Raw genomic sequence first — 22,900 nt, forward strand, 5'->3', positions numbered from 1 at the left:
AATATTTACAATTGTTGAGTATATATTTAAAATGTTTAAAACTGAAATGTAACACATCTTCTATAAACAGTTACAGTGTTGGCAAGATAAGTTTGTATGCATTTCTTCTCTTCCTCATTTTTGAATTTATTTTTATCAACTTTGTTTGATTCCACCATATTGAAAATGTATTATACATATTGTGATGTAGAGAGAAAGAGGGAAGGAGAGAGGGAGGAGTTTTATATATATATGTGTGTGTGTGTGTGTACTATAAAACCTATACACACACACACAAAGAGAGTGTACACAAACAAATATACATTTTAAAGTAACAGCAGTGAAGGTACACTCAGACATTGTGGCATGTCAACAAACTGTAAGCTCCAGGAAAGATTAGGTAAGCCCGGTATGTCTGAGCCATGCTGGAGAGGTGCCTTAGATCTCACAGTGCTGGATGAAAACGTAGGTTACTTTGCTGCCCTCACTTAGAATTAGCTGCAATCTGGCCATTTCTATCCTTGAAACAGAACTCAGCTCATGAATAAAAAAAGATATAACTAGGACATAACATTAGTATTAATCTATATGTACAGTATAAGTTTAAATAAAATATAAACATATTTACATAGATTTTATGAATAAAAATGTAATATGAATACAAATATCATATTTTATATTCTACATAAAATAAATTTTATATTTTATGTAAATATATATTTTATTATACTTTCATATTATAAGGATAGTGTATTTTATAAATATGACATATTAATATATAATATAAAATTATCTGTAAACATAAGTATATTTTTATATATATTTAATGAAATTATATATAAATTATAATAAGAGAAAAATATAACATGATCTAGAAAGAGGGAGTAGATCATAAAGCCTATCTGAAATTTTTCCTTGAAGTGCATATTACAAAGAAAAAAGAAATAAAAGATGATTCATCAGGTCGTGCTTATGAGTGATAACTATCCTCTGTGGTGATGAAAACCTTCTCGAGGATTCCCCCTATGGTGAAGTAGAAGAGAGGTTTCCAAGCAGTCAATTAAGGAAATTCATATTTGGTGTGGTGAGATGTGGTAACTTTGGAAAGCCTCATGTTTTCAATTTCATACTTGAAGCTGCTTTGAAAGAGAGTTTATTTTAGCAAGTTAATAGTATATGTTTCTTGTAAGGAGTACAAGCGGTGTCAAGTCTTATTTTTATAGCTCTACCTAGATGTTGTCAGAGATAGGAAAGTACCAGAGTTTGACTGAACAGACTGTTGAAGGGCAGATGCTTATGTACAGCTCCCAGTTTACTGAGAGATTCCAGTTTGCTTCCTGACCCAGTGTTGATATGGGATTTCTCATCAAGGTATTGGCAGTAGACTCCACACTTTGATACATCAAAGAAATTAATAGTCTTTCACGTAGCAGTCAGGGACAGAGCCTAAAAAAAAAAAAAGGAAAAAAGGAGTTTACATTGTCAAAAATGTACCAGAGGGAAAACTGCTGTGATGTCAACCTTGGCTGCTTTTGCCATGTGTCACCACAACCAACCCAGACACAGGAAGCAGGGATCAACAGTTAAAGAGTAGAGCTTTGTGTATTGACAACCTTTGGATTTATACTTGATTGTGAAAGGCCTTTTATGTATTCTCCCTCTAAAACATGAACAGCAATCTGTTCTCAAGGCAGTAGATACCACTGAGGGTGCTTTCAGCTAGGGTTATTGGAATAGCTGTGCTTTCCTTGTCAAGTTCTTCTCTAGTTATGTTGCCAGAATGCATTTGGTTGCTTCATATAACCCTAGTACATTTTCTGAATGTAAGGCTCATGAAAGCAGAGATGTGAGTGAGTTTTTTTTATTGATATGTTCCAACTGCCTAGAAGAGTGAGTGGTACCTCATAGACCCTCCATAAATACTTGTTGAATAAATGAATTTCTGAGAACATTCAATGCCAGATAAATGAATATGAGCTTTATCTGGTAGCTTAATCATACAAATGATGTGAAATTCAAAATCAGTATATTGTGTCTTGAGTAATAGTAGTAAAATATTCTAAAGCCTATGGAAAATATAGAGTAAATATCATGAAACTCAAACCACTTATGTGTGAGATTATAACATAATTGGAAAAAGTGCTTTTTTTCCCAATATTATTGATAGTAGAATACTACAATTGACCCTTGAACAACATGGGTTTGAACTACACAGGTTCCCTTTTATGTGGATTTTTTTTCAATAAATATAGTACCTGTAATTTCATTTTACAAATCTTTAACTAAGCATGGGGAAAACTTTATGTTTGATTAGGGATCACAATATATAGAATCAAAACAACTACAATCTTGATTCTATCCAAACTGTTTCAGCTTCCTGCTTTTGGGTTAGTCATTGCCAATTCTTTTGTTTTTGTTGCAGAGATAACAGTACTCAGATTTTTGGTTAGAGGAAGGGGGGTTATTGGTGCCCCTAAGCCCTGAGTTGTTCAAAGGTCAACTGTATTTCCAAATCCCTATTGCAAAACCGTATCTTTATTAACTATACCAGAGTGTTGAATATGTCAATAAATTATCTCTGAAAAAACAAGTACAATGACCTTATTTATAGGTCAACTACATGTCTTTTTAGACATGCTGTAGGTTGCTATTATTGGCCAAGAAGATCTGGAGGGAAATTTTGTACTCAGAGAACAAGGCAGAGTTTAATATGGAATTTATAATAAAGGTACAATACCATGTTAGAGGTGTTGTTTGAAGGCATCTATAAGAACTTTGCCTGCAATTCTAGAGACTGTAAAACTAGTAATGAAAATGGATATTGCTTTTTAAAAAGTTTTTTCTAACATCCTTTAAGTGTTTTCTCCTTGTTTTTAAATTGTAAAGACTCTTTTCTGTTTAATGTTGTAACATTTCTTTAAAAAAAGAAAGAAAGAGGAATTGAAGCCATTATTTCCATAAATCTTAATAGGGCTATACTCCAGGTATGGGAAGAGGGATGTAATATTTCTCCTTAGGATATAGGAGAGAAATGCAGCAAGCTATTATGGGCCTCCATATACCTTGAAACCTGAACCAAGTGCTGTCGTGGAAATTTTCTTGTCCTTTTTTGTAATGGAATGAGCAGAAATTTCAGACTTACAAACCACACCACTACTTCAGCCACTCATAAGTTTGTAACCTTGAGCCAGTGAGCACGACATTTCCTCCAGAGTAGAGATGATAATGCCTACCTTAGAGGTTAAACTAAAGATGGATTGAGGAAAGGTATGTTTAAGCCCTTTGAAGACTTCAAAGATGCCAAGTCAGAAATACTCATATTAAGCTTTATGGAGCCCTCCCTCTGAGGTACTCTTCTAAGCATGCATTTATAGCCATTTACCTAATCCTCAAAATAAATTTATGAGGTAGGTACTATTGTATCTCCATGTTAATAATGAGGAAAGTGAGACAGAGATGCTATTTAATTTGGTCAAAGTCCTAACTGGGAAGTTGAAGAACTTCATTTTAAAAAGAAGCCACACTCTAATCAACTGCTCTTAAAACTACTAACATTAGTCAATTTTATTTTTTCCTTCCCTTGTATCATTATATTCTCTTGATATCTAGTGATGGGCTGTTCTTTGAGCTATCTGTGCCTAGAAGTTATAAAAGCAGAGGCTGAGTTGTTTACCAGTTAGAAGGGGAAAATATGTGAGGGCTAGATAAAAAGAAGCCTCCTTTTTATTTTAAGATAAAGAAACACAAGAAGAATAGATTCCATTTTTAAATATCTGTGATCTGGTGCAATGACTTGAAATTTAAGGACTGTGCATCTCATGATTAAAAACTTTTGAGTTTGCACCTTTAATATACTTTAAAATAAATTATATATTTATATATGCTATTGTGCAAATAAACTTTATAAAACACACAAAAATAAAACAGAAAGATAGATGAAACAAAATATATGTAAGAGCAGCATTCAAATTATTTCCTTTGTACATTCTGAAGAAGCTTACCCATGACTAGTTTAGCAGAGGAAATTCCAGGCAGGAGTTGTAAACTGGAGGACCTCAGAGGACAATATGACCTGCCAGAAGCATTTAGTCTATAAGAGGGTTGGACAATTATCTAAACACTAGGCAGTCTCACGTGGAAATTTGGATTTCTACCATATTCTGGAAAATCAGAAAACTCAGTAATACTGGTTTTCATTCCCACATGACAACCTTGATGGAAGTCAAAGACTGGGCTGTTTTCTTCAGACAAACCCTGCACTTCACAATTTGTCCCTATTGTGCCTTTAGGCAAATTCACTTTTTTCTTTTGGAACCTCTGATGTAGAGAAATGAAGTTCCAATCCCTGTTCTACATGATCTATGTTCAGCGTAATTTGGAACAATTCCATGTGAATAATTTCTTCAATTTACAAAGAAACTGAGAACATAATTTCTCAGTAAGAAAAAATTCTCTGGTGTGCTCACAGGCTACTAATACCTCATCCAGTTTCTTTACTTATTGGGAGATTGCAAAGAAGAACAAAGGAATTAAAATGAAATTCATCCAAATGCTTCCAAAGACAGACATGGTAAAAAAAATGATAGGTTAAAAAAAAAAAAAAAAAAAAAGATGGGTTATCCTTAGTCTTACATGACATAGTTAAGTCAATCTCTTGTCCCTCTACTAAAAAGAAATTTGTGTTTTGATGATGGATTTTTCTACTTAATTCTGTTAGACAAATGTCCATTGAAATTTTCATGTAAGATACTAACAACTGGTTTAACATCTTAAATTGTTGCGAAAGCTTACTCTTTATAATTGAACTATTCTATACATAAGATAAATTTAGTGAGTTAAACTGATTGGCATTTGATTCACTCACAGGGTCTCAATTTTAAAGATGTGGTTCTGGTGTCATTAGTAGGTTAAGTTCTCAACTTACTTGCTTACAAAGTAAATAACAGGAAAGATGTCTTTCCTTAGAGACTTGTCTGCAAATTCATGTAGATAAGTTCCAGCACATTAAACAAGTATGTTACTTTGTTAAAGGATAGTGTGGCACAGGTAATTAACTATGAAGTCATTAAGGCTTTTCTATGCTGTGACAGTTGTGTTTACCTATAACAGATTAATGAACTCGTCAAATGTTCCTTTTTTCCTCTTGTTATTTCAGATCAGCCTTGAGTGGAATTTGACTGAAGATGTTCCAACAGTTTTATCTCTGGAAATGGTTAGCTTCAGGGATTACCTTTTGCTGTCTCTTCACAGTCTGCTTGGGCCAATATGATGATGGTAAGGATGCTTTTACTTTGACCTTTAGAGTTAGCCAGAATTTCAGTGGAATGTGAAAAACACCATAGAAATGAGTAATGCTAATTTGTAGTTCATTTTTAAAGGTTGGTGACTCTGTACAATAATTTTCCTTAATTAAAATTAACTTACAAAAGTAGCATTCAATGCACTTTGTTTTTTAATAAGGATTGCAGTATGGTAGAAAATCCAGTGCTAGGCCTCTAAATGAACATTTACTTATACCCACTAAACAAATGCTTAATTATTATTTTAAAAATTCAATTCTATTTGCTAATCGTTGAACAAACACAAATGACAAACAGTAGCCTTAGATAAAGTATCTAAGGCTACAAACAGTAGCCTTAGATAAAGCTTAGGAATGTAAAAAAACCAAATTTCCTATGAGAAAAAAATCTCTGAAGAGGTCAAAAGTAGATGCCATAAGTGATTTTAGTGTTAGCACTTTAATTGGGGATTGCGTTATTTCATCCCCCACTATTTTATTTAGAAAGAGTGAAAAAAATGTAAAAAACTTGACATTAGATTTTCCAAGTCATTTCTTAATAGTAAATCAGTCAGTTGAGAAAGATATATTAGTCATCAAGCTCTGTAGGGACCATTTAACATGTTATATCTGCAGTGGCCCAAATGTGCCTGTCTTAGATATTTCAATATTGGAGGAATCTGTCTTTGAGTACTACATAATGAAAGTGTGGAGTATATGTATGTATTATACGTATACTACATAATGAAAGTATATATGTAATACTTTAAGAGAAGAAAAATGGATAAATTTTCCCACCCTAGAAGTTGGCTATTTAAGAAAAATGACTTTGTTCTTTCATTATTATTAATTTATTTATTTATTACTTTTTATTATTTTTACTCGACATTTGTTCAGCATTCAGGGTACACAGGCGAGCAATCATCTCCTCACGCTTGTTGCCATGTTCCCTAGTTGCTCTTAGAGACAACAAAGATTGTGAATTTTGTGTGTGTGTGCTTTGTTTGGCTAAACTGAATGATCTGAAGATAGATGGATTAATTTGACTGTTTCTCAAACAGTGTTCAAATTGTGTACATATTAAGACATTTTCATTTCTCCATAGTTAGGATATCATGCCTCTTTGGGGATTTGCAGAATAATTTACAATAGCAGCTACTTCATAAAGTCAACAGCCTAAACCCTTGAAAAGTTCTGCTAATTAGCACAGTGTTTACTTCAAGTGCATCTGAATTTAATGTTCATGTCATTGCCATTTATGTAGATTGTGAATCTCCAGTCTAACAACAAATTTAAAAGTGCAGTAAGAAATAAATAATGTAACTGCTACTTTGAAGCAAAAATAAAAATCAGTGGAACTTAAAAGAGCATGACTTTAAATTAAAAGAATGCCTTTTAAATCATGCCCCAAGAATAGATGACAAAACAGTGTGTTGGTATTTCTTTATGCCATAAGGCATTCTATTTTATTCATATTTAGTGTTCACACTGAGAGGGAAGAATTCACTGTCATTGCTCACATTAAGCTTTCACAAACCCTGTACTTTTTAGCGATGCAATTTAGGTTATCAGAGGAAATCACTCCTGGTTTAACTGGTAATGCTATAAATTAGTTTCTTTAATAAGCTCATTACAGCTCTTGGTCTCTCTAGATGTGCTTGTATAGATAGCCACCAAAATAAGATTATCAGGTCACTGTTGGCCATCAAGTAGTTACTTTCTGAAGCACAGTGCAACTTCACAACTGCCAAGTTACATTTTATAGTGAGGCTGCCCCCTCACTGCGCTCATGGAAGACCTCCTTCCAGCCACAGTTAGAAAGCCTTTTCAGTTCTCTCCTGGAGATAGGTTGCTCAGTACTTAGGAAGACTGAAGGGACTGGAACTGTGGCAAAGAAACAAAAATTTTCTGTAGTTTTTATAGAGATTTCTTAACTTTATATGCTTTTCATCATTCCTTCCATACTTGCATCCTCCAATGAGTGTGCCCCCAGAGGTAACAACACATTCCCCTAGGTTGCCCTCAGGTCTTTACTTCTCTCTGGTCTCCTTCAATTAGGGACTCTGACATCACATTTATTCTATTGTTCATGAAAATGGTTTTCATAGTTACTATTTTTTTTAAATCCATATAAAAGTTGAGCCCACATTATGCAGGAATTAAATCAGGAGTAAGCAATCATGGCTAAAACACAAAATAACACTTAACTGGAATACGTGATACGAATTTCTTGAAACAATTTTTTTTATCCAAATGCTTGGGGATGCAGGTGTGGGTTAGATTGAAAGAAGACAATGGTGAGAATCATAATCATGATAGAAATATGAGAAAAAAAGGAAAAATAAAAGCAGTTTTGCCATAGGTAATCCACTAGTTGGATTAGCCCTTTTGATAGTTGACAACTGATTTCCATACATAGTTAGAAGCTTCGGATAGAGGAAAATGAAGGAGAAAAAATTGAAACTACCCTAAGGCTATTAGTATAACAGTTTAGGTCACTGTTATGTTAAAACATAGAATTCTCCTGGACTTGCAATTAAAAACAGTTTCCTGTGTTTTTCCATGCATTTGCTTGCTTAGGCATAAGGCAGTTGGAAGGGAAAAATACTGTTTATTCAATAAAAATTTTAACCTGAAATGAAATATTCTAGTATTACCCAAATGTGTGAATCTGCTTCTAAGAAAAGTATATTGCATAATTGTTATTTTCAATATTTTACAACTAATATTTTTACTTGGGAACTTGGGGCTAAATTTTGAGTCTTTTGATACTTCTCATTCAAATTGCTGGGGTAAAGTTTTAGGTTCAGTAATAAAATTTGCAGATGGTCTATTCCTTAATGAGCATTTCATTTGTTTGATGACTACATATTTAAGCACGCATTAATAACATGAGATTGATAGTATGATATTACATTTTAAAAGTCAGAATTTAGCTAACCGATAGAATATTGGAAAACATAATTGATTTGTAGTTGATAGTAGCTACCCTCTTCCCAATAAGAGAGTATTAGGACTGATATTTTAGCTTATAGTTTAATGCATTATCAATCCTGACAACTTTATTGGAATGGGAACATGTGGCCTGATCCCACATTGAGTGTGGGAGCCTGAAAAGGAGGTGCGATGGGAAGCCGAGGAAGCCAGGCTATCTGCTAAATTGTATGCTGTGGGGGATAAAAGACATAAAAATCATATTCCTTGTTCTACCATATTATTTACAGTGAGGTAAAGAAACCAAGTTGCCCACAGGGTTTGTGTTTTTGTTTATTTTGTTTTGATTTTGAGTTCATGAATGATTGATAAATGGGAGGCAAAGGGAGGAAGAAAGGAAAATGTTATATAGTTAAGGGGTATGTTTTATTTTCATTTTTTATTATTTTCTCTGCATTTTCAAATTGCCATATTGAGTAGATATTACTTCCATAAGCAGATAGGAGAAGTATTTATTTAAGAGAAAAAACAAAAAACAATGTATCGTAACATTATAACTAACTTGGAACCAGAGCGTTAGAGTATTAGAGGAGTTTTAAAAGGGCATGTGTGCCAATGAGTGTGTGTGTATGTGTGTGTTAGAGAGACAGAGAGATTCCCTTGTGTGTGCAGATCATGAAAGCCAATTTCAGTTTTTTTTAAAGAAAGGGTTCTCCCTGGCTGCTCAAGCATTCAGCCTGGAAGGCAAAAATCTTTCCTCTTGCCCTTGAGCTATTATGTAAACTAGCATATATCTATGATGTGAATGGAACCCTTATATAGCGCACAACCAGAACAACATTCTGAAGGGATCCTGTATATAAGCTCAGAAAGTCACAAAACTTCCTTAGGCTCAGTTTCCTTATTAATGATAACACTCTGAAACTCAGTTTTATGCAGTTTCACACAGGACCTGACATATGATCAAGGTTCACTAAAATTGCTTTTTATCTTTATTGCTATTATTACTTCTAATTATTTATAAATATTATGCTTCTTTTTATAAATTTATGTACAAAGCACAATGAGTACGTTGTGCTCTTGTGCACTATATGTGCGTTCTTTCTTTATATCTCTCCAAATTTACTAAACACCTTGAAGATTTAACTTTGTTACGTTATATTTTATTCTTAAAAGTATTAATGACTGTATTCTTTCCTTGGAGAGTTTACTGATTCAAATGAAACTATAAGTGAAGTTTGAGGAACATTTCCAGGTGTATTTTCATGCTTGTTAGGTAATCTATTAATCCATGGAAGGTCAGTGATGAGACAGACATGTCAATCAATTAAGGGGGTAGCCATGTTATAAGGTCTGAGACTCAAATCTTCTGAGGTCTGACACTAAAACCTGGAAACTTCATTTTTAGCAAGTGCATCCAGAGGTCATAAAGTAGGATGCCACTGGGTTAATACTAATTAAACTTAAAAGAGAGAGTCATGCAAATTACAATGCTATGAAAAGCATTATAAGGAAAATATAACTGCCCAATGAGCTGAAACACTTGTGTTTCCAAGAAAGATTTTTCCCCCCTTTAGATACCTTAAGAAGAAATGGTTATGTAAACTTAACAGCTCTGTGAGAAGAGTTAAATGATCTTAATGGTTCATGTGTCCAGACTATGACGGACTGTCGCATAGGGCACTGTTATAGCACTATCCTTGCCTCATGGACTGCAATACTTTATTCGTGGGACACTCATGGTCTCCCCAGGATCATGCTGGAAATGTTTGTAAAATTTCTTATTTTTTGAGTTTGTTATTTCAAAGCTTAGTGCAGGTCATCTTCCTCTTGTTAACATTATATTTCTCTGAACATAGTACAATGCAGTAGTTTCTTTTGAGTCTGTTTCAGTTATAATTAAATTAAAGGTGATTATTGGAGACTATACCTAAGTAATTTTCAATGAAGCTTATTGTCTCTGAAACTTCTCAATCCTTCATTTAAATATGATTTCTTAAGGCAGCACACATCAAGAGCTATAGAGCAATATACATGTACTCACTCATACATAATAGATAACACACATTTTAGACAAAAGTAAAACCACATATAGCACATATTTTATGCAAATTTTAATCTTAATATAATATGGACATCTTTCCTTGTCTACCCCTTTCACTTATTCCATCTTACAGAGTGTATTTTTATTCTGAGAGGTTAAATTCAAGTTTTAAGAGTAACTTTGTTGTTTTCCCTACAGGCTGATTTAAAATCCTGAGTATTTGTCTTTTTTTTTTTCTTGAAGCTTTATAAGCTATTAGATTTATATAAACTGTCTGGATTATATTATTATGGAACATTTAGAATGGTATGACAAGAAAGAGCACCTTCAATGCTTACTCCAGTAAGACTTTCCTAAACATTCTAAATTTCATCTCCAGATGAAAGCTTGGCTGTGTCCTCATTTTTAGATTGTATCCACACTTGAATTTCCTGTTTCCTCTTTCCCAATGGTGAGTAATCTTGTGGATCCTGTAGCCCCAAAATGGATTTGTTTCAGAGCAAAGTTTGAAAAAGGACATGTCTTTTCTTGTTTTGGCAACAAGAAGTTTTTTTCACTTTTCTAGGCTCTGACCTTGGGCCTAGAAGTAGCTTTTGTGTACTCTACTAATAGGCTCCGGTGAAGCCTATCTGTACCACCCTGGAAGGCCAGAGGGCTAGAGTCCAAAAAGTAAATAAATAAGCTCTGAGAAACAGAAGAAGAAGAAACATCTCTTTTTCTCCGATTCTTAAAAGCTATTTCTTGATTGCTTGTAGTTCTCAGTTTTTGTAATGAATTGTGTCTAATGCTTTCTTATATACTATTAAGAAGTGTTCCTACAATTTCACAGACATCATTTCTACATGTTCAACAAGTTTCTTGAAATCGTAAATCATATTGATATGTATTTTATGTGTAAACAGCCTCTCTTTAGAATAAGCACTAACATTCATTTAGCATTTATTAACAAAGCCCTTCATATAGATTATTTTATTTAATCTTCACAAGAACTCCATGAGGTCCTTGTGATTGTCATAATGATCACATACCATTGCACTACTATTATGCCTCAGATATAGATCAGGAAACTACAGAGGCACAGAAGGGTTAAGTTGCTTTCCCAGTGTGATATTACTCCCACTATTGAGTGGCAAAGCTGAAACCAACCCATTATCTCTGCTCTACATGCAATAATTACATGCTGTGCTATTATATTATGACATCAAAATCTTAACCTTTCCTGAAGATTTACTCAAATTCTACTTATTCCTTGATACTAAATTATTCATTATTCTTTGATGTTGTTACTAACGATATTCAATCAGAATTAAGTGCAGAGAGGTTGGTAAAAGGGTACAAACATCTAGTTTTAAGATGCATAAGTTCTGGGGATCTAATGTACAACATGGTGACTATAATTAATAATACTGTATTGTGTATTGTATACTTGAAATTTGCTAAGAGAGTAGATCTTAAGTGTTCTCACCACACTAAAAAAAAAAAAGGAACTATGTGAGGTGATGGATATGTTAATTAACCTGGTCGTGGCAATCATTTTACAATGTGTAAAGTATCAAGCCATATACTGTGCACCTTAAATATGTACAGTTTGTTTTTTTGTTTTTTGGGTTTTTTGTTTTTGTTTTTTTGCGGTATGCGGGCCTCTCACTGTTGTGGCCTCTCCCATTGCGGAGCACAGGCTCTGGACGCGCAGGCTCAGTGGCCATGGCTCACAGGCCCAGCCGCTCCACGGCATGTGGGATCTTCCCGGACCGGGGCACGAACCCGTGTCCCCTGCATCGGCAGGCGGACTCTCAACCACTGCGCCACCAGGGAAGCCCAAATATGTACAGTTTTTGTTTGTCAGTTAGACCTCAATGAAGCTGGAAAAAATTAATATCCACCTTCTCCTTTATGTCTTATAATGTTTGTTTTTTTGTTTAGATTATAAATTCCTGGAGACAGAGACTGTCTAATTTACTTTTGTTTCCCTCAGCACCTGGCAGAATGACCCAGTTAGTGGTTATTTAAATAAGTAAGCCTTGTATAAAGAAAAATAGAATTGAGAGATGAAGTGTGTTTTTTAACAATATAGTAGCAAGTAGGTAAGCTTTGAGGATAGTAGTTGGAGTTCAAACAGCAATTCAAAAACATATTTAGTGAGAGTTTGATTTATACGATACTGCTCAACATTAACATAGGGACCAAAGCAATCAATAAATTACCTGTGCTATGGATGTATTACACACAGCATCCTTTTTAGCATTCTGCAGGAAAACAGAGTTTAGGTAAATTATAATTTTTTTTTTAGAAACTCAATATTTATCCCATTATAGGGCAGCATTTAGAAAAGTCTTTGTAGAAAACTCAAATTGAATCTATCCTCTCTTCAGGTGTGTTTTCTGTCTTTTTCTGACTATTAGCTGCTGTCTGGGCATTTTGTTCAAAATTCTGGTGGATCACACTGCAGCAGTTGTTCCTGACATCAGTCGCTCTGTTCGAGATACTAATCCTACTCTTGTAGAATCCTATACTGCCCCTCAGGGCTGCTCAATTAGACTGCTAAGTGATGACTGTTCAGCTACTCTGAGTTTATTAAGTGTCTTTATTGAATGGTTGGAATACTGATGAGAGCTGTTCAGGCTTAGACTTAGATAATATGTGAAAAGGACGATACTAACTCAGTCATCAATATTTTATGTGGTTATATCCAGGATTTAGCCATTGTTGCTCTGCTGGATACCTAGAATGCAATTCTGATGGTATCCCCATAGGTGGAAAACTATAGCATTTTAAGGTAACATGAATAATACATTATGCTGATTATTTTTATTCATTCATTCTTCAGGTACAGTAAGCATATGTAATGTCTATTATGTACACATAAATTTTCTGACAATTATAGCTAATATTTATTGAGTTATTTCTATGTGCCAAATAGCTTACATATAGTACACACTGTCCTCTACTCACATTGTATATTTATACATAATATACATGATCTATGTGTCATTGCATTTCAGTTACACAAGCTTACAAAGTTTTATACAAATGTTTTTAAGTGGCCAGTAGGTGTCAAGCCTTATTCTATGTATATAGCAAACAACAAAATAGACAAAAAAAAATCCTTATTTTTATGGGGTTTGCTTTACATTGGAGGGAGACAGAAAATAATCCAAATCACTAAGAAAATTATGTAGTGTGTTAGTATGTGAAAGGGATTATATCAAAAAATAAAGCAGGGAAAAGGGATACTTAGGGGAATACAATTTTCAATAGGAAAGTATGGGAAGAACTTACTGAGAAGTACCCTTGGAGCAAAGTTTCAAAGAGGATTATAAGAAATCTATGTAGATTCCTAGAAGAGCACTGAAAACAGAGGGAACACTGAGTGAAAGGGACTTGAGATGGGGACATGCCTAATGTGTTCGAGGAACACAATTGCAAGCAAGCTATGGTGGGTAAAATGTTGAGCAGAGTGAGGGAGAGGGGACAGAGATAAGATCAGAGAGGTAGGATGGGTGGAGGCAGATTGCACAGGCCTTGTGGGCAATTGTAAGGACATTGTCTTTTTCTCTGAGTGAGAAGGAAAGCTACTGGAGTGTTTCAAGCAGAGGAGTGAAATGATTTCACACAAGTTTTAACAAAATTGCTTTGACCCTTATGTTGAGAATCATCAGCTAAGTTCAAGGTGACCAGTGAGAAATGTATTAACAATATTCCAGGCAGAAAATAAAGATATCTTAGACCAGGTTTTCATGACAGAAGTGGTAAAAATGGTTGACTATGAATACATTTTTAAGGTATAACCAACAGAGTTTGCTGGTGTGTTGGATATAGAGAAGATGAAAAAGATAGCATTTAAAGTTTGATATCAATATATTTGGTCTAACCGTCAGGAGAGACTGAATGACTGACCTCATCAAGGGAATAAATGTGGCTAGATATGAGCCATAAAAACATTGATTATACAGTCCAGGGAGATGAGGTAGAACCATCATCTTAGATAAGGAAGAATATTTATATAGAGAGACAGTTTATGAGAAGAAAACCAGAAGAGAGTGGTTTACTAAAAGCCAAAGGAAGAAGGCATCTAAAGGAGAAAGTGATCAGCTGTGTCAAGTCTGATCAAGTAAGATGAAGTATGAGAGCTGATTATCAAATTAGCAATGTGGTGCTCATTTGTGGCATTGACAGGAATAGTTTGGTGCAATGTTGAAGGCGAAAGTTTGTAGTGGTTTTAAGAAAGAGTGGAGGAAGAAGAAATTCAGGGAGTTTGAAGATATATAGTTTCTTTTTTCCTTTCTTTTTTTTTTCTTTCTTCTTCCCTTTTTAATAGGGTGGCAGTAGTAATAGGGAACTAGGAGTAAGTTTCAAGAACACATGCCCCACCTCAGGTCCTAGTGATATAAGGATATGATAAAACAACCACCACCCCTGTGAGGCCCTGAGAGACCTACAGAAAAATAGCATCTTCTGGGAAGACCCAGATTTCTAGTAGAGCAAGAAGAAAGGAATGTTCAGCAAAGTATGTATTATCTTATTTAATCTATTTAATCTTCAGTAAAACCCCGTGAGATAAATTCTATTATTATTCCTGTTTTCCAGATGAAGAAACTGAAGCTTCAAAGATATCGAGCTATCTTGCTTAATGTCACATAGCTCCTGCGTCTAAGAGCCATGATCCTAGCTCAGGCAGCCTGGCTCAAGCTGCCATACTCTTAACCACTGTATTTTATAGCCTTAGTACAAAGTGCTACAGGACTCATGAAAGTACAATAATATGGACCCTAATCCATGGAACCTTAGGAGAATGATGGAAGCTTTGATCAATTTCTATTATATGTTCATTTATTCAATATATATTTATTAGCATTTACCATATGCCAGTTTTGTGCTAAATTTGGGGGTTGAAAATATGACTAAGATACATTTCTTGACCTCATGAATGTTACTGCCTAGTTCATATGAAACATCAGCAAAAAGGATTACAAGTATAAATCAATGTACTGTATATAGACTGTGAGAGGCTGAAGTTAAAAGAATGGCATTTATGCTGCCTGCCTAGAAGTGTGCTAAAGTCTGTATCAATTGTAGTTAGTGGAAGAAAGATTTATAGGATGAGATACGTTGAGCTACTTGGAAAATGAATGAGGAACTATGATAGATTTAAATCTGATACATATAAATTCATATGTACAGTCAAAGCAAAAGGGAACATGAGAGGATTAATAGATGATAAAGCATTGGTAGTATGTGGATATGAAAGATTATCTATGGCACAATAGTTAAAGCATGAGCTTTGGAATCAGACCTTGTTCAAATCCTGGCAAAATCAGTTATATGATTTTTGGTAAGTTATATAACCTCTCTATGACTTAGATCTCCATCTGTTAAAGAAGGATAATAGCAACTCTGATTTGATTGCTATTAGGATTAACTGATGGTATGTATGTCAATTGTTTAGCATGCTTTCTAGCATATAGGAAATGATAAAAACATATTTTTGGTATATTATAATAATTATTACTATTTTCAAATTAAAGTAAGATAGACACTGTTATATCATCATTAATCAATATTTCTTTAGGTTTCCTTTATCTGAAAACATTTACACAAACACACACACACAGAGCCCACACACACAATCACACACTGCACAGTAAACTGACAACTTCTTAGAAAAATCACTATACCTTCTACATACTTATTTCTGTGTACTATAATTCTTTGTATGATTTTCTGCCCACTTAGCCTGTGAAATTTTCAGCTGCATTTATTAGTGGTGTCTGGCATAGAAAAGAAGCTCAGTAACCGTTTGGAATCTATACCTTTTCTGTTTTCTCCTATCTCTTATTTTCTCTACCTCCTTCAAGTTTTTCTCAATTTATATTAGTTTCATTTTTTTACAAAGGAACTTCCTTTAATTCCTTCTTATTTCTCTTTCTTCACTTATATGTGGATGCTTCTCTTATCACTTTATTCTTCTCATTTTTTAATATGTTTCACCCAACTCCATCTTTCTTTCTAATTTTTATCTTTTTCTCCTGTTTCTTTGTCTTGTCTTCTCTCTGTCTCTCTGCCTTTCAACACTTGCTCAACTTTTGTTATCTTTCTGCCTCGCTTTAGCTAATTTAAATTCTAGAAAGCACAATAAACATCTTCTTGGCTCTAGTTACTTCATATTTCTAACTGATGGGTCTACTTTAAAAATGTAATCTTAACTGGACTTTTAGCCTCCCTGGTTACAGAAAAGAATTGGGATCATATTGTAGAAAAAAGGAAAAAAAATTCCAGAGTGCATTTTCATTCTCATAATATAAAAATTACCAGAATGCACACACATATTTTAAAACCCCTAAAGCTTCCTTCTATTATCAGATGAGGAACATTTTAAAGGAGATGCCATCTGATTTCCTTCCCAATGATAGTGAACTTGGAAAAAAATTTCAGTTTATTCTCTAAATTTCTAAGATTGAAATTCAAACCAAGATCTTTGTTAGAGATCATTTGTTAAATATCAATTCCATGGGAGTTCTTTTGAATATACAAAGTGAGATATATTCCCAGAAAAAGAAAACTAGAAGGAATATCATCCAATGATATTCAAGACTCAACTTAGAACTATTCTTTAAAAAAACAATTTAATGTGGCTAATTCCAGAATGATTTAGTTAGCTAGTCTGTGTTCTCATAATATTCTGTGAATGCCACTTTGATAGCTTTATGAGTCTTCATGTCTATGTCCATAACTATGCTGTAAAATATTTAAAGGATGTGTTAGTTTTCTATTGCTGTTTTAACAAATCACCACAAAATATGTGGCATAAAACAACACAACTTCATTCTTATAGCTCTGTATGATACAAATCTCACTGACCTAAAATCAAGGTGTGGACAAGGCTGTGTTTTTTTCCTGAGGTATAAGGGAGAATACATTTTCTTATCTTTTCTGTCTTCTAGAAACTGCCCACTTTCCTTGGCTAATGGTCTTTCCTCCACCTTTAAAATTAGTAACAGTCAGATGAGTTCTTACAGCACATCACTCTCACTTCTTCCATAATCACATTTCCCTCTGAATCTAAATTATTCTGCTCTAGGTTTCCATTTTTTAAGAACCCTAAATAATCTGGATAATCCAGGATAATCTCTTTATCTTAAAGTTCAGATGATGAGCTAACAATTTTATTTGAAATATTAATTGTCCCTTGTCATGTAGTGTAATATATTCATAGGTTCTGAGAATTGAGATGTGGGAATCTTTTGGGAGCTATTATTCTGTTTATCCCAAGGGGTATAGTAAATTATCTGGTGTGTGTCATGAGCTCAATAAATATGATATTGAAACAATCAAGTTCCAGGACATATTTAGCCTGGTTTTTTTTTCAGCACCACGGACAGCACAGGGAATATTAAATTTTTGAATGTCTGAAGCAGATGAGGACCTGGTATGTGGACAACGCCTAGGTTTACTTGACTAATAAGTTTAGTAGAAGAATCTCTTATTAAGGAATTCCTTTAAAGTTTTTCTTTTTATGTAAGAGATGAGGAAACTCTGTCCCAGATAGCGGGAGTAAATTTCTCTTCAGCTTGTTGGTAGAATAGCTGAAGCTTATGTCCTCTCAAATTTTAGCCCTGCCATTCCTGGGATATCCTTTTCACAAAATAATCTTATATAACTGGTCTCACTTATTGATCCTCTGCTCTCAAAGTCGCATCACAGTCCTACAGTTGTCAGGAAGTACTGTGTGTCATTGATACCCATGTCTTGAATAGGAGTAGGATAGGCAGAGGCATATATGGCAGAAGGAAGAAAAATAGCACAAAGGAAATAGCAGATGCTATGACATTAAGTTTTGAAAGACTTTTATATACTTGGGAGGGTTGCAGTTTAATGAAGCCCTCATGTTTTACCATCAGTATGTCTCAATACATCCATGGTTTATTTTTTACATGATTTTGGATGAAACAGAAACATACACAGCCCTGTTTCCTAATATTAGAAAACAATAGGACTATAACATTTGGGGACTTAAGTTTCTCATTACCAAGTTATACAACTGAGGGCTTTAAAAATATTACATTGTATAGATTTGGGCCTCTTTGTATCTTTCTGTCATTCCAGTTAGTAATTCTAAAAAGTTGAATAGTGATGCTGGGCTGTAACCTGGCAACCTTACCCAGGTTCATCTATCAGATTTGCTCTTTTCCCTCTTCTTCCTGTTTTGTACATTTCAAAACATTTCACTGTGTAAAAATCTTTAAGCACACTGTACACACTGTATTTTTTTTACCACATGTGACTTCTTGATAATATGTGGTTAAGATATCTTCATGATTTGCCAACATTATTCATAACATAAATTTCAGATCCCGAGGGAAAATGTGATATATCCAAATTAAATGCAATTTAGTTATACTGTGTGCACAAAAGAGACCTGAGACTGCTGTCCTTGAAAAGGTCTGCTTATAAGGATGACCTTGTCTGGCATCTGAGAGAGTGATTACCTCTGGGGGTGGAGAGGCAGGGGGATGAGAAACTAGAGAGGTGTGTACAGATGCAGCTTAATTGGTAATACTGTAGTTCTTGGATTAGGCAAATTGGTAATGTTTATTACATTATATAAATAAAAACCTTTTAAGAAAAGCACCATTAACTTGCTAATGATGATAGAGTATAATAAACTATTTATGATTAGTTTAATAAAGTACCTTTAAGATCCAATTAAAAATGTTAACAATGGGGGAAAAGGGCTTCGGAAACAGATTAGTATTTGATTCTTAGAATTACTGGTTTAATGACTTTATGTCAATTAACTTTTATCTCTTTGAGCTTCGGTTTCCCTGTTTCACAAATGTTAGTAATGACTCTCTCAAAATCTTTTTTCCAGAGAAGTTAATCATTAGATCTATTACCAAATGTTTCTTGTTCTTAGAGGTACAATATAGGATTGCACTTCTGTGAGGTTTTTGTTTTTTAAGTGATGCACAACTATATTATTTGTGATTTAAAGTGAAGTTATGCAGGCCACCTCTGAATGAAAACTTTAAGAGCCAGTGTATAATTCACCACATTTTCTTCTCTCTGCTGAGTGTGTCATCATTCACCACTGCCAACCTGCTTTCCTGGGCAGGTATGCTAAAAGAATCATTTGGACATGGAGAATGACCAAGAATATATACATTTTGTTGTCTTAAGCCTCTTATATTTTTTATTTGTTACCACAGCATACCTTTTCCTATTCTAACTAATAAAACTTTTATTAAATGAGATATAATATGTGATTTCAAATAACAGTACTTATATTTAAATGAATTCTACTTGTGTAACAGAGCTGTGACAGAATACCACATAGAATGGGTAAATGTTGGTGAGAGAAAAATTAGAAAATCTCCCAGTATATGGAGATATATATGTTTTAGAATGATATATCCAGAGACATTAAACATAAACTCTTCACCGTTTTTTGCCTGGAACTGTTTCTTATTACTTAAATTGTTAAAGGAAAGCTCAGCTAAATAATTATAGTTTTACATGAATTTCTTAAATAATTCTTTTCATTCCAGCTTTGCCTTCCCTATGAATCAGAGAAGCAAGTCCTGGAATAATTTATTTCTTTTTAAGATCATTTTTATGTATTTTAAAAAAACAGGCAAAACTAAATAGTTTATTGTTTAGGCACACATGTGATTGACTGATAGATTTTGGCAAGGAAAAGATAATTGTAAAATTCTGGTGAATGATTACATCTACCCATGAGTTCAGTGGTGAGTTCATGGCTGGAAATCTCTATCTGCTTAAAGAGGCACATACACTTAGGAATCCACTTTAAAAAAATTCTCTGTTTTGGGCTTCTTATCGAAAGTAGTGATGCAAGGTATTACACGGTATTTTAGGAGTGTAGAGAAGAATGAACTGCAGTTTTATAATTGTAAAGAAGCCTAATCATGTGTCTTTTCTATTTCACTGAAGTTCAAATGTTTATTTTAGTATATCCACAGCTGAAGCAGTTGGAAATTGTCATATATGCAAAAGCATCTTTCAAATTAACTGTCTTAATTACCAAAGTTAAAACCAAACATATAAATTTTCTTTTTAGTCTCTTTTCCTGTTTTTCATTTTGATTTCCATTCTCCTCATCCTCTTTTAAGAACTTTATAGAGCCCTAGCTCATACACTGAGAACACAGCCATCTCTTATATTAATGGATAAATAATTCTCTATTTTCCCAATGAAATTGTATATTTTTGGATAAAATGAAATAATTCCAGGGACTTATATAACCTTCAAGAAGTAAAGTTAGTAAAATATTCTTTATTTTCAATAGCTATAACAAAGTGGAACTGCTGTTGACATCTGTGAAGGAACATTTTGAGATTTTAATTGTTTCCATATTTTTAAGTTTGCTATTCGACAGAGTATATCAATAGCATTCCTAAGTATAGAAACAGTGTCCAGGTCTCGGAGTTTCATTTGCAAAAAATTCCATTCTCTTGAAATGCAGTATTGTTTTTGTCCTTGATTGATACAAATGTCTGTGAGTGAGGGGCCCTCATGAATTAATCTTAGTCATTTGGCTGTGGACATCAGGACAGTAAAAGTGTGGAAGGGATCTGTGATTCTGAGGAATGGCTCTCAGAGCAGAAGACAGACAGATGCATGGCTGATGTGTGAGTGTCTTGGAATATCAGAGGATGCATGGACTCATGGATTGTCTGGCTGTTTGCTTTTACATTTTCATAAACTCTCTCTATGTGCCTAAACTCTTTTCTGTGATTTAGATTCAGTTTTTCTTTATTGTCGAGAGATCTCCTCACAGTGAATATATTCATTAGCCTTGGGTGAGAGACATAATTGATTTATATATAATTCTTATTTTCTAAAACCTTGGAGATCACAGAGACTCCAAGGAGTCTAAACTCAGGCTGCAGTCAGGTAAGCAGAACTTCTCATGGGGTTGTAATTTTATCTCTACAAGTGAGAATATACTTTTCATTCCCTGCTTCCTTTTCAATATTCCCATTAGTGAGAGTACAGGCCATCTAGTGCCTATCCTAGTTGACCTATAAGTATACACACCTCCGCAAAAAAACTGTATTAATATTTCTTCTTGGAACTTAACAGACCAAATCCTTTTGAGGTGGGATCCAGGTCTGATTTTAGAATCTGTGGCATATTTTTGGATTTGGAAATTTCAGCTAAGTGATTAATAAACCTGTGACTACTCTCCTTTTGATCTGGTTTTTGGGCTGCCCCTTAAATGCCTGTCTGAGAAAGCTCAACACTGCTGAAACAATTTATTGTTTGTTCCAGCCAAAACCTAACTAAACATGCCTGACCTATCTCTTCTTAGAGCATTTACTTTAGAAAACATGCAATTGTAAATACTTTTCTGTCCCTTTGAGATACATCTTCTACAACCTAGGAATATCATTCTCAAGGACCCTTTGAACTTTGATCATCAAGAAAGATAGGGGTCCTGTCTCCTAGGCTCTGCTGGAGGGTAGGAGCCTGACTTTGATAAGTGCCAGTTAACAAACACATTGGCCACAAAGGTGGCCTAGACACATTGGCCACCCCTTTAAAGTCCTTTGGTATTTTTCCTTTAGCATACCTCAGCATTGAAAAAGCCTCCTGCCTTTTGTTTCAGCAGACTTGAGCCCAGTTCCTGAAGTCTTTCTCCCATACTGCAGTAGTCTGAATAAAATCTGTCTGGTCCTTTTTAACACGTCCAGCTTTGTTTCCTTTGATACTTTTAATGTCTGTAATTTGTCATCAGATTACAAACTCAAGATCACCAGCAGTTTTTTATTTTGTAATATTTTTAATACTTAATACTTTTATATTTTTAATATTAATATTTTTAATTAATACTTTAATACTTTTAAAATATCAAGTAAACTCTAGACAAATCTTTCTAAATCTTTTCTAAATCTTTTCTAAATCTTTTCACCATATTTCTCTTCTCTCTTTTGTTCCTTCACTGTAAACCCCGAGTTTGAAAGTTGGCTTATGCCAAATTACATTTAGAGAAATATAATTAATGTATTTACCCTGTTTTAAGCAGCCAAACACCTACACAAATATCTCTATAGAGAAACAGTATTATAAAATTAATTAACATATTTCCAGCCAAAAAAAAAAAGCTTTATTACCTTATGGCTCTTTATATTCTAAACATTTTAATTTTAATTAGGCTTTTAAAAAATTTTTTAAATGTCTTAAACATGCACCCAACTTTTTATCTTTGCAATCACTGTAATAGCTCCAGGCAAATTATTTTTCAAATAACTTAATTTCACAAGATACTACTTTGTACAGTCAACGTATAAACCACTGATTGTTTCTAAATTTTCCTGTGCTTATGACAGCGAATATCAGAACAGGTAGCTAAGCTAGTGGAACCCAGTGTATAACTATGAATCAACTGTACCAGCAATAAATGCTTTCACAGAAAATTGTTCATGAAGATTTTAATGGTTTAGAAACTAAAATATCTCAGCTTCATCCTGATTAAGAAGATGGATTTTTAATGTAGTTCACATTTTAACTAATGAGGGTTAACTCATGCATTTTAGTGTTCTAGAGAATAGAGCCTTAGTTTTAAGGGCCCGAAATATGGCATTGTTTATTTCTAACTAAAGAAATAAATGAGTCAACATTTTTCCACACTAATGTTAAATAAA

General features: G+C 33.9%; 1 protein-coding gene across 16 annotated transcripts in view; it reads left to right on the forward strand.

Moving 5' to 3' along the window:
* Window positions 1–5,162: 5,162 nt before the first annotated feature.
* PCDH15 (protocadherin related 15) overlaps window positions 5,163–22,900 on the forward strand; it is a 718,778-nt gene continuing 701,040 nt past the window's right edge. For all 16 annotated transcript variants that reach the window (XM_027111903.1, XM_027111902.1, XM_027111901.1 and 13 more), the window contains exon 1: window positions 5,163–5,253. In XM_027111903.1, the coding sequence (XP_026967704.1) occupies window positions 5,163–5,253 (91 nt within the window). The remainder of the gene's footprint in view (window positions 5,254–22,900) is intronic.

The sequence above is a fragment of the Aethalodelphis obliquidens genome, unplaced genomic scaffold (assembly GCF_003676395.1).
Source record: "Aethalodelphis obliquidens isolate GAN/ISIS:26980383/991018 unplaced genomic scaffold, ASM367639v1 scaffold11, whole genome shotgun sequence".
NCBI classification, from domain to species: domain Eukaryota; kingdom Metazoa; phylum Chordata; class Mammalia; order Artiodactyla; family Delphinidae; genus Aethalodelphis; species Aethalodelphis obliquidens.